Here is a 12979-nt window from a genome sequence, read left to right as displayed (position 1 = left end):
CTTACAGTTGGTTATCCATATCATCTCCCCTGCCTGGAAGGGCCCTTCACCTCTGCCTCAGTGGTTCTCAAACTTGGTGGTGAAGGACCAGTTTTTATTTCTAGTCTGTTGTAGACTGATACTTTTGTAAAAGACAGTAAAAATGTTGTGGCCCTGTCAGTTACTATGTGAGTTTCTAAACACTTATTCTCAATTTTTGCATCTCCTCCCAGACTAGCACTGGTCTCCATCCCACATTGGAGCCCACCCTGGGTTGTGTCCTCAAAGTTCCTTGACTTCAAGATTGACAAGCAGAACACACAGAGCTTTCACCTTTTTTTAACCCTTGACCTGAAGAGTCAGTACTAAATGATTTAACATTCTACATTTCTGTGTTCACATCATCTTTCCAGCAAAACTGTTAGCTTCTCAGTAACTTCTGTCTTGCCTAGTGCTGGACTCTTGGAAGGCATGAGTTAATAACTGGTGGCAGATTGCTTTCTGAGTGTGTGTATTGACTCGCTGGATGCTGTTGGTTTTTGCTGTTATTTTTATGTCAGGAGTGTCCAGAACATAACCTCAGTCATTCCTGCACTGCACCCATTGGCCTGTGGTTGTTTTAAACAACGACATTTTTGAGTTTTGATTGAAAATAATACAATGTATAATGGAAAACGTTCAGAAAAATGACCTTAGTGCAAATCAGACCCCTCTGAGTTTATAAATTGTTACAGTTTAACAAAAGTTGGTTTAAAATACCAGTGCTGGCTCCTATTGAGTTCCTAACATCAAAGCAATTTGGGGGACGAGTGTGTTAATGTAAATAAAAATTTTTCTCACATCTCCTCTGCATTTTCTTTCAGGTCCTTTCTTGCTACCTTGCTATCAAGTGGGAAGCCAGCCCAGCACTGCCATGTTTCACAGTGAAGAAAATGGCTCTAAAGGAATGGATCCCTTGGTTCTTATTGATGCTATAGCTATTTGTATGGCATATGAAGAAAAGGAACTGTGCAAAATTGGGGAGGTGGCCCTGGCTGTGATATTTGATGTTGCAAGTATCATCCTGGGCTCAAAGGAGAGGGTGAGGAAGGACTGAGGGAGTGTCCTCTCGTTTCTGGAGGGTTGGTACCTGGGGTGGTCATTCTAGAATCTGGTGGTTTTGGAGTTGGAGTAACACCTCGTGGTTGGTTTGTTTTCTCCCAGGCCTGCCAGCTGCCCCTCTTTTCTTACATTGTGGAGCGCTTGTGCGCCTGTTGTTACGAACAGGCCTGGTACGCCAAGCTGGGGGGTGTAGTGTCCATTAAGTTTCTCATGGAGCGGCTGCCTCTCACTTGGGTTCTCCAGAACCAGCAGACATTCCTCAAAGCGCTTCTCTTTGTCATGATGGACTTAACTGGAGAGGTAGGTGATGGGCAGGTTTCATTTGAGAGCAACGTGTCAGAACTTAACATTTTAGAGTATTCTGTTATTAAAGTCCAATGTACCCAAAGAGATGAACAGGTTAATTCTTGCTAGCAGCTTCTTAGCTTAGTTTTGTTTTCCTAAAGTGAATTATTATGAAATTGGTTTTTGTTGGAAAATAATCCAAGGACTTTTCTTTTCATGTTTTCAAAAAGCTGATTTGCCTGGAGAACAGTTATTATGAGACAGTTCTGCAAATAAGGTCTCCTAGACGCTTAGTAATGTAGATACTCAGATTTCATTTCAGTAACTTTAATTAAAAAACTGATTAGAGACCTAATAGTTTCTTTGGGTGTCTAAATACCTGTTTACCTTGTGTAATGGATAAAGAACAAAATCTTAGGCCAGTGTATTTAACACAGTCACCTATAAGGGGGAATTGCCTTCTTATTCTTGCCATGAGGGTTAAATGGGGCATGTGCCACAGAAGTTCTTATAAAAGTTCTTTCTCATGAACCCATGTGCAGATGTCATACAAATAGAATATGTTGGGCATTGCAGCTTATCTATTTAGCAAATAATTGTAAGGGTCCCACTTAGATCCACGTTTTCTTTTCTGAGTAACAAACGAGAATTTTCTATATAGGAAGGTCTTACACAGAAGAAGCATCAAGTAATTGTTACAGAGTTATCTTGTTAACTCAGCTGGCATGAGGGGGAGGGATTCCCTCCACCCCTGGTGACAGCAGACAAGTGTGCAGGAGACGGTGCAGTGAGCAGCATCAAACACCTTCTTTTCTTAAGATCTCTTGACCCACAGGTTTCCAATGGAGCGGTCGCCATGGCGAAGACAACCCTGGAGCAGCTCCTGATGAGGTGTGCAGCACCTTTAAAAGACGAGGAAAGAGCTGAAGAGATTCTGTCAGCTCAAGAAAAGTCTTTTCACCACGTGACCCATGATTTGGTTCGAGAAGTCACCTCTCCAAACTCCACTGTGAGAAAACAGGCTATGCATTCACTGCAGGTCTTGGCCCAGGTCACTGGAAAAAGTGTGACAGTGATAATGGAACCCCATAAAGAGGTGAGATTTTTGTCACCTGAACCAGGATCATTTGAACAAAACTTTTAAGGCTATTTTTTTTCTCAAATATGAGTTATAGATGGTACTTGATTTATAATTTTGTGTCCATATGACCAGGCACTATTGTGCAGTGCTCTTTTTGACCTTAGATATGCAAATAGTGATATGCTTATGTTTACAGCTTATCAGTAATTGTGTTGGTGTCAAGAGAATGGAAAGCTGGTTTCCTGGGTTTGTATACACACACATCTGGTAGTTTTGTTTTTGTTTTTATTTTTATTTTTGAAGAGTGGTTACTCTGGTGCTTTAGGAGATTAATGTATCTGTCCGTGACAAAGTTTAGCACAGGAAGCATGTCTTCCCTTCACTAATAAAAGTGTATCTGTACTTACTTTTCATCTCATTTATGGTTTTCAACTTGGCCCTTGTTTTAGAATAAGGGAATGACATTGGGTATTTACTTTTCAAGGGGCAGCTTGTTAGTGAGCTTCCTCCTTGCTTTTCTCAGGTCCTCCAAGATATGGTCCCACCCAAGAAGCATCTTCTCAGACACCAGCCTGCCAACGCGCAGATTGGCCTGATGGAGGGGAACACATTCTGTACCACCTTACAGCCCCGGCTCTTCACGATGGACCTTAATGTGGTGGAACATAAAGTTTTCTACACAGAGGTGGGTGGTGGTGGCATGGAGGGGTGTAGATGGTGATGGTATGTGTCCGGTAACCTATCTGTGTGTGTGAGGACTGTTTGCATGCAGCAGAGACTCGGGCAGGGGCCTCAGGTAATCAGCTGTGACATGGCATCATACTCCGAGCAGGTTTCTACCATCTGGCATTGACTAGAAGGAAGGCATGGTAACTAGAGATGTTCAACCAAATGCTGATGTTTTCTGAGTCCTCAGAGTTTTGTTAGGCCTCCACAGAGGACCTTAAAATGAGCATTTTAGAGATGAGACTGTACCTGTCTCTTTTAAAATCACTTTCCTGTCTGTCGGCACTCCGAAGAAGGCAGGCACATGCAAGTGCCAGTTTATTGATTTATTAGTTACTTACATGTGCCAGGCACTGTTGAGAGTTTCACATAATTCTCTTCTTTAGCTCTGACAGTACTCCATGAAGTATAGATACTTCTTATTCTCATTTTGAAGAAGAGGAAGCTGAGTCTTTAGGTTGGTTACTTATCTAAAGCCACAGAGCAGGTGAGCTGAGAGCTTAGATTTGAACCAACACTGTTACTTTAGAGCCAGGTTCCTAAATGCTGTACTGTCCTGCCGGGTTCTCATTTCATTTAGCAGATTTGACTTGACCCTTGGCCCAATGTATGGGCAGTGGTAGGTGACATTTTATAAATAGTTGTCACTGTAAACATTTATTAATGGATTCCACCATGGGTAAGACTAGACAGTGATGAACAGAAATTAAACTGCAGATATATAGCCAAGTTATAAGCATTAATTCTTAGAGTATGATCATGGTCTTGTGATCATATCCAATTTGAAATATTTACTGGAGTGAATCATACTTATGGAGGCATTGTCAGGGTAAACTAAGGCAAAAGTCATAAGGAAGCAAATTCTTCTGTCCACACTAAGTCTGTATTTCCAATGACGAAAGACCCTTAATTTTTTTTTAAGCACCTGTTTTGCTCAGAAATATGGTCATATGGTCTGGCTTTGATCTTGTATGCCTTGTATAAGAGTTATTGCTTGTCAGTGTTGACAGTGGGTCTAAGAGAACAACTAGGGAATGGGAGGACAGCTTCCCTTTGGCTGTTATAGAGACTAATATGTCATCACCTGCATGGAAAGTTCCTCACTAAACTTAGGATCAGAACTGGGTAGTGCGAAATAAAACTGGAGGTATGAATTGGTCGTTCCAAATGCCTGTCAGTGCTAGCTGAATCAAACAGTTGTGTCCCTATGTCCAATTTGAAAAATGCCAATCTTGAGTCTTGCTCCTGGAATTCAGTAGATTTGGGGTGGGACCTGGGAATTTACTATCTAAAGCTTCCCAGGTGATTCCAGTGTGTGGCCATGTTTGGGAACTCGGACTTTATATTGTGATTACCCATTTCTACTAATGGCTTTCGAGGGACAGCTGTTTGAACCTGATGTAAAGCAAACTGTCCATTAATCCAGAATGAAATAATGGCACATGTAGGTAGTAAAACATTCATAGCCTTTTAAAATGGTGGCGATGACAGAAAAATGGACAAAGGTCACCCTATTGGTTGGGGTTACACTTGGTGTCTCCAAAAGTCGTGTAAAAAAGTCCAGAGAGAAATAGTTCAGGGCCAGTTCAGCGGCTCCACGGTGCCATCAGGTCCCTTGCTCCTCTGTCCGTCTTACCATTCCTCCTAAGGATGTGACTTTGGACTTCATCTGTGAAAAATGGCTTCTCTAAGAGTGAGCATGAGGTCAAGGTTCTGTTAAGGAATACAGGGAGGGTGGATATTAGAATAGCCCATTAGTGGCATCTGCAGAACAATTTACAGATGACTTTTTAAGTGGAATGATCATCCTCACTCATCGTTAAATAAATGCAAATTAAAATGATGAGATAACTCTTTGCATCCTCAGACTGATGAAAAATAAAATATTTGGTGACATGCTGTTATTAGGTAGTATTGAGAAACAGGTATTCTCATGAGCTTTTGGTGGCTGTATAACTTAGAATCTCTTTGCAAGGCAACTTGGCACCACAGAGCAAAATTTTTTTTAGAAAGCTCTGACATCCAAAAATTTATCCTACCTATATAGTTGCATTTGTGTTTTATAAAAATGTTCATTGTAGAGTTGTCTTGCAATAAAACAGGAATCATCCTAAGTTTCCGTCATTAGGGAAATGGGTAAATTATGATATTTAATACACATTATGGTACTAATTTACAGTGGAAGGCTGCAGTGCCAGTAAAGAGTGGGACAGATCTCTAATAGTGTTGAAGCCTTGCCTGGACATGTTGCTAAATGAAGAACAATATATGTTTGCTTTTCTTTCTTTTTTTTTTTTTTTTTTTTAATTTTTTATTGAGATTGTTTACATACTGTAATACAATTATCCAAAGATCCAAAGTGTACAATCAGTTGCCCCCAATACCCTCATACAGCTGTGCATCCATCACCACAATTAATTTTTGTTCAATTTTTAGAACATTTTCATTACTCCAGACAAGAAATAAAGACAAAGAAGAGAAAGAGGAAAAAAAAAAAAAAAAGGAAACTCAAATCCTCTCATATCCCTAACCACCCTCCTCCATTGCTGACTCATAGTATTGGTGTAGTACATTTGTTACTGTTTATGAAAGAACGTTGAAATACTACTAACTGTAGTATATAGTTTGCAATAGGCATATATTTTTTCCCTATATGCCCCTCTGTTATTAACTTCTAGCTGTATTGTCATACACTTGTTCTGGTTCATGGAAGGAATTTCTAATATTTGTACAGTTAATCATGGACATTGCTCACCATAGGATTCAGTTTTATACATTCCCATCTTTTGACTTCCATCTTTCCTTCTGGTGAAGAGTCAAAGAAGGTAGAGAGGCAAAAGAAAAAGAAAAAAGAAAGAGGAAAAAACAAAAAAAAAAAACCATGACAGCCAGGAAGCAGCAAAAGGCAAGATAACCTTAAATCAAAGTAGAATAAAGAGTCAGACAAAATGCCAAGTGTCTCACACCCCTCCCCTATCCCACCCTCTTATCTGCATTTCGCCTTTGTTACATTAAGGAAGCATAATACAATGATTCTGTTAATTATAGTCTCTAGTTTATGTTGATTGTATTTTTCCCCAATGCCTCCCTATTTTTAACACCTTGCAAGGTTGACATTCGTTTGTTCTCCCTCGTGAAAAAACATATTTGTACATTTTATCACAATTGTTGAACACTCTAGGTTTCACTGAGTTACAAAGTCCCAGTCTTTATCTTTCCTCTTTTCTTCTGATGTTATACATGCTCCTAACCTTCCTCTTTAAACCATATTCATAGTTGTCTTTGTTCAGTGTACTTATATTGCTGTGTTACCATCTCCCAAAATTGTGTTCCAAACCTCTCACTCCTGTCTTCTGTCAGTCTGTAGTGCTCCTTTTAGTATTTCCTGTAGGGCAGGTGTCTTGTTCACAAAGTCTCTCATTGTCTGTTTGTCGGAGAATATTTCGAACTCTCCCTCATATTTGAAGGACAGTTTTGCTGGATATAGGATTCTTGGTTGGTGGTTTTTCTCTTTCAGTGTCTTAAATGTATCACGCCACTTCCTTCTTGCCTCCATGGTTTCTGCTGAGAGAGCCGCACATAGTCTTATCAAGCTTCCTTTGTATTGATGGATTACTTTTCTCTTGCTGCTTTCAGGATTCTCTCTTTGTCTTTTACATTTGATAATTTGATTATTAAGTGTCTTGGCGTAGGCCTATCAGGTCTATTCTGTTTGGAGTATGCTGTACTTCTTGGATCTGTAATTTTGTCTTTCATAAAAAATGGGACATTTTCATTGATTATTTCCTCTATTATTGCTTCTGCCCCCTTTCCCTTCTCTTCTCCTTCTGGGACACCAGTGTTACGTACATTCTTGTATTTCGTTTTGTCTTTAAGTTCCCAGAGACGTTGCTCATATTTTTCCATTCTTTTCTCTATCTGTTCTTTTGTGTGTAGGTTTTCAGGTCCCTTGTTCTCCAGTTCCTGAGTGTTTTCTTCTGCCTCTTGAGATCTGCTGTTGTATGTTTCCATTGTGTCTTTCATTTCTTATGTTGTGTCTTTCATCTCCATAGATTCTGCCAATTGTTGTTTTGAGCTTTCGATTTCTGCCTTATATATGCCCAGTGTTTTCTTTATAGCCTTTATCTCTTTTGCCATATCATCTCTAAATTTTTTGAATTGATTTAGCATTAGTTGTTTAAATTCCTGTATCTCAGTTGACGTATAAGTTTGTTCCTTTGACTGGGCCAAAATTTCGTTTTTATTAATGTAGGTTGCAGTTTTCTGGTCTAGGCGTCTGACCTAGGCAACCCCAATCAAGTTTTCCCAGGCAAGAACAAGCTCAGGTCACAGAAGGAGGAAATATTCAGTATCCAATTTCCCTGATGGTGAGTCTTAGAGAATTGACACACCCTGTGCTTTTCTGCCCAGCAGGTGGTGCCTGTCAGCCTGTCACAGGCTGGTATAGGGTGGTGTGGCCCACAGCTCTCCTCCCCCAGGCTCTGGGGTCTGTTTCTGAATGTAAGGCAGGTGGTAGAGCTGGGCCCCTCTCTTTTCTCTTGGGAAGCTATGCCCCATTTAGAGAAGTCATTTGCATATAAATAGATTTCTTTGTTTCTCTGACTCTGCTATCTCCACCCTTGTCTGGGTCAGAGTGCTGTGATTTTAAAATGGCTGAGGCTTTCTCGACTGCAAAGCCCTGCGAGCTGAGAATGGCTGAGGCTTTCTCCACTGAGCTGCCCAGGTTGACAGAGAGGGAAAGGGACAGATTCACCCATCAGCCAGAGATAGCACCTGATCCTCTGGGCTTCCCGTCCTGAGACAGATATGTCCCCTGACTCTCCCCGGGTCAGTTGTCACCAAAAGCCTCTGTCTTCTTATTGGGGATTTGCTGTCTGTATTGAGCAGTTAACATTAAAACCGCAGCTGGAACTGGGCTGAGGTATATTCGCTTGTTCAGAGAGTGCTGCTCTCTAGCACCGCGAGGCTTCCATGAGGGAGGGGCTCTTGGCTCTCGGCGCGGGTCCACAGTTTTTGCTTACATATTTTATGCTGTGATCTCAGGCATTCCTCCCAGTTCAGGTTGGTGTATGATGAGTGGACAGTCCCGTTTGTCTCCCCACGGTTATTCCAGGTTATTTACTACTTTTTCTGATGTTTATGAATTGTTCCAGGGTGACTAACGGGCTTCTGCTCCTCTCTATGCTGCCATCTTAGCTCTCTCTCTGCTTTTCTTTTAAGAATGGTGGCGGAATGCATACACACAATTTATATACGAGGAGAGTATTTTTGAGAGAACACACAAGAGCTAGTAACAGTGGCTTCCTCAGGGATGGAATAGGGTGGGTGGCCTGAAGTGCTTTTCACTGTCTATCCATTTTCTACGTTTCAGATCCTTTAAGAGGTGTAGGAAACTTCTTTAAAAAAAGGTAAAATTTGACATCATTTTTCCAGGATATAAATAAAAAGGGAAAAATAAGTAAGCACACCATATATGCTATTTCAGGTATATAGATCTGTACTTGCATGGTAAAACGTCTGAAAGGCTGTCCCCCAGAATCTCTGAGCTGGAGCAGTCCCAGCAACTTTCAGCTTTCTTCATGCTTTTCCACACCTGGAAGAATAAATGTCTTCTAAAATAATTGAATTATGGCACATGTATTTCTTGAACACTGGCTCTAGGCACATTGGGGGCAGCTGTGAACAAGATGTACCTGCCATCGTGAAATTTGCAGTTAACATGATCTTCTGTTTAAAGAAAAAAAAAAATTCTGGTGTCAGAGTGGATGAGAAAGTATTTGAGCATTTATTTCACTCTTGAAGTTTACAGATTTTTGCTTTAGAATAAGCAAGCTCAGTCATATTTTGAGAATAATTGATTCCCTGTGAAGTTTCAATTTAGGAAGTCACTAACTGTGTTAAGGTGTGTGTGGATCATTGCTCTCTTTTGTAGGTGGTTGGTTATGATGTCCTCTTGGGGGACTAAATTAAATTATTTTATCTTTACTTTTCAGCTGTTGAATTTGTGTGAGGCTGAAGATTCAGCTTTAACAAAGCTACCCTGTTATAAAAGTCTTCCGTCACTTGTACCTTTACGAATTGCAGCATTAAGTAAGTTATGTAAATGCAAAACAAGTTTTTTTTTTCCCTTTAAGTTTTTACTTTCTGTGGTCATTTTAAGATGAGATCACTGAATTCTGTTTTTATGTTTATCAAGCTGCTATATTAGAATGAGATGTCAATGGGTTGTATACATTCTTAGGATTTAAATACTCTTTTACTTTATAGTGTACTATGGATTTTACTCCATAGTGAACTGTTTGCTTTGCAGTCAAGTATTGGCTTTGAGCAATAGGATTGTCTGATGAATCAAATGGTCTGGTTAAGAGAGTTGTCATACCATTCATATACTGCCATTTTCATCAAAATCAGAATATGTGGTAAGTTATACTGCAGCCTTTAGAAGCTTTGTAATGATTCATAAAGCATTTGAGAATCCGGCAGTCTTTACGCTTCTGTTAGGAGCGCCAGTTGTCATTGTTGAGTGTAGGAATTGCACTGAGTTTCAGAAAATATGCTAGATCGGTACTGACTGACCCTCATACTTAAGCACAGCCATGTCCTTTTATGTTTTTTTGTTAATGAATACTTAAACATAATACCCTAGCTTTTGAGGCCAGAGACTGGGGGATGCGCTTCATGGCCCAGAAGCCCAAGGCGAGGGAGATGCCACCAAGATGCTGTGGGGCAACTTCGCCTCTCTTGTTGGGCCTCCTGTCTTTGGGGTTGGGGATTACGCTTGCTAGAACATTATCTCTCAGCTAACATGCAGGATTAGGGTGTGACCCCTTTCCTAAGAATCTTTGCAGATTTAAAGGCTTAAAAGCCTTTATTACTGGGAGTTGGGAGGAGGCTGCTTGATTAGATCAGGGTAGTTCAGGGAAGCCAAACTGTGTGTTTTCTGTGTTAATCAGCATAGGTTCCACAAGCTTGTATCCTTTGGCTCATTCAGTGTGCGCCCAGGCCATCCACAGCCAGACGCTGCACTCTGAGGATGTGCTGGCCGGGGTGGGGGTGGGGTGTCTGGGCTCCTCCTTCCTCCTGTCTGCAGGGTAGGGGTGAAGCTGGGCCATGGCCTTTCCCGTGGTCTCCTGACTTCAGCTTCAGCTACTGCAGAACATGTCGGTAGAAGACCATGCATGTGTTCTGTCTCTCTTGAGGCCAACTACTAGGAAAGAGGTCTAATGAGTCACATTTTTTGGCAGGGGCGTTTAGAGAAGAAAATTGTTCATGTATTTTTTTCAGATTAACAATGAAATTGTATTGATTTCTCTCCCTAAAGATGCGCTTGCTGCCTGCAATTACCTTCCTCAGTCAAGAGAGAAGATCATTGCTGCACTCTTCAAAGCCCTTAATTCCACAAATAGTGAGCTCCAGGAGGCAGGAGAAGCCTGCATGAGAAAGGTGAATGGTGTGTGTGTGTGCATAATTTTCTTCCTGTTTACTTTGGTCTACATGCCTGTTACTGCTACACACTAGATTGTAATAGTCTTTCCCTGTTTCATAGTCCTACTGAGCTTTAAAATGTTAACAGTAAAGATGTCTTCCTCATTGTATCCTAAATTCCTGGAATATACATGGTTAATATTTCACTTTTCCAAGCAAAAGCATGCTTACTAGAATTGAATATGAGCTGCATTCTATTTTTAAAATTTCTGCTATTTCTTTTTCTTTTTCATCTTTTTGACAGTTTTTAGAAGGTGCTACAATAGAAGTAGACCAAATCCATACGCATATGAGACCTTTACTTATGATGCTGGGAGATTATAGAAGCTTGACGTTGAATGTTGTGAATCGTCTGACCTCGGTTACTAGGCTCTTCCCAAATTCTTTTAATGATAAATTTTGTGATCAGATGATGGTAAGCCAAATACACTTAAACATATTCTATAATAAACCTTTAAAATTATATTTTTAATAAGTAGTACATACTCATGGTTGAAAATTCGAAAGGTGTAAACGGGTATATTGTAAAAAGTCTCCCTCTCCTCCCGGTAATCTGATCACCCAGTTTTCCTTCCTGGAGACAACCATTGTTAAAAAGTTTCTTGTGTATCCTTTTTAGGAATGTTTTACATATATAATAGGACACATGTATATTCTCTTTTTCTCACAAAGGAAGCATTATACATAACAATTCTTGATTTTTTCATTTAACACACGGCTTGGAGATCACATCGATATATAAAGTGCTGCTTTGTTCTGTTCTGTGGCTACTGTAATATTTCACTATAGGGACATGCCATAATTTATTTAACCATTGCCCCATTGTTTCCAGTCTTTTGCCATTTTAGACAGATACAGTGAAGAGCCTTAGTCTTGATTTCAGGTGTGTGTTTGTCTGTTGTGTAAATCTCTAGAGGTAGAATTTTTGGATCAAAGGGAAGGTAGGCATTTTTGTCTTTCAATATATTGTCAAATTGTCCTCCAAAGAATTTCTACAGTCTGCACTTTTTCCACATTATTTATTGATGAGTGCACGTCTTCCCATACAACCTGAGTAAGAACTTCAAAAACGCTTTGGATTTTTAGAATTACCAGGAAAAGAAATAGGCAAATTAAAGATCTGTTTGATAATGTTTAAAGTTGAAGTGTAAGCAGATGAAGAAAGATTTTGACTCTTATTCTGCATTCAATTTTTCTTCTGAAGTTTACAAATAGTAATTAGTTAACCTATGGTTTTATGATACTGCAAACATGCATGTATTTTCCATGTTTATGTTTCTTAAGTATCTTTTGGTCATTTAGATACTTAAGAACTTGTATTTTGTTGTTGTTTTTGGTACATCTTTTCCCTTATAAACAGGATTGGGCATGTGCACACATGTGCATACACAAAAACCACACAGCTCTTTGCCTCAAATATTGGTTTCTTCGTATCAACAGACACATCAGTAATGACCAAAACACCTAACTGGCAATTTATAATATTCTCACTATCAATAACAATTCTAAGTAATGTCCTAATAATAGAGTGCAGTTGGGAAACAGTATTACATGGACACCAGTGTTCCAGATTGAAGGACTGTACTGCCCCATAAGCTTCCAGATACATGTACACACGCATACCTACATACTAATAAGCACGCATGCAAATATTCACCAGAGTGGATAAATTAAATGATACCACTTCTTAATCAGAGCACATCAAATATACATTTTATTTTAACATCGTGTATTATGACTTGGTGCTTAGGTGTATGAGGTCTGTGTGAGTGTGCCCTAAATATCCTATGCTTTATACTTTTCTCTCCTTTTAAAAATTCTCGTCTCTTCCCTCTCACAACTTTTGTGCTTTTTGCCCCCAACCTAACCTCATAGTCTGCTGTGAGGTAGAAATTCAGAGAACATTGTTACCCAGTCCCCCCCCCCCCCCCAACAGTACAAAATAGAAGAGAACCGCCTTACAGTCTATAGCTTTTTGGTCCCACTCACCCACCCACACACCCTCCCTTCTCTGGTGCTACAGCTACATTCTGAATGGTTGAAAATCCTCTGAAAGCAGAGTGTGCTGGTGCAGTTGGGTAAAGAAGGGCTGTGGCTGCTGCTGATCCCACTAGTCTCATCTGCGGAGCCCACCCTGGGCTGATGTGGGTGTGTGCCTGTGCCGTTGGCCGCATGGGTCGTCCCGCCTTGCCCTGAGCCTGCAGGCTCTGCCAGGTGTGGTGGCACAGGTTCCGTCACCGCTTCCTCAGTCACGTTCTTCAGACTGAGCTACTTCGCTTGGGGTGGTTTTGTTTTCCCTTGTGTGCTATGCTTTTGAGGTTA

At 40.4% G+C, this 12979-nt stretch overlaps 1 protein-coding gene across 10 annotated transcripts in view; it reads left to right on the top strand.

Annotated features, from left to right (window-relative positions):
* Positions 1-12979, top strand: part of LOC119517799 (transformation/transcription domain associated protein) — a 140613-nt gene that overhangs the window by 53516 nt on the left and 74118 nt on the right. For all 10 annotated transcript variants that reach the window (XM_037814799.1, XM_037814803.1, XM_037814798.1 and 7 more), the window contains 7 exons: positions 843-1060; positions 1183-1380; positions 2201-2461; positions 2970-3131; positions 9166-9262; positions 10494-10615; positions 10902-11072. In XM_037814799.1, the coding sequence (XP_037670727.1) occupies positions 843-1060; positions 1183-1380; positions 2201-2461; positions 2970-3131; positions 9166-9262; positions 10494-10615; positions 10902-11072 (1229 nt within the window). The remainder of the gene's footprint in view (positions 1-842; positions 1061-1182; positions 1381-2200; positions 2462-2969; positions 3132-9165; positions 9263-10493; positions 10616-10901; positions 11073-12979) is intronic.

Source organism: Choloepus didactylus, chromosome 21, assembly GCF_015220235.1.
Source record: "Choloepus didactylus isolate mChoDid1 chromosome 21, mChoDid1.pri, whole genome shotgun sequence".
Classification (NCBI taxonomy): Eukaryota; Metazoa; Chordata; class Mammalia; order Pilosa; family Megalonychidae; genus Choloepus; species Choloepus didactylus.
This window is presented reverse-complemented; position numbering and strand designations above follow the sequence as displayed.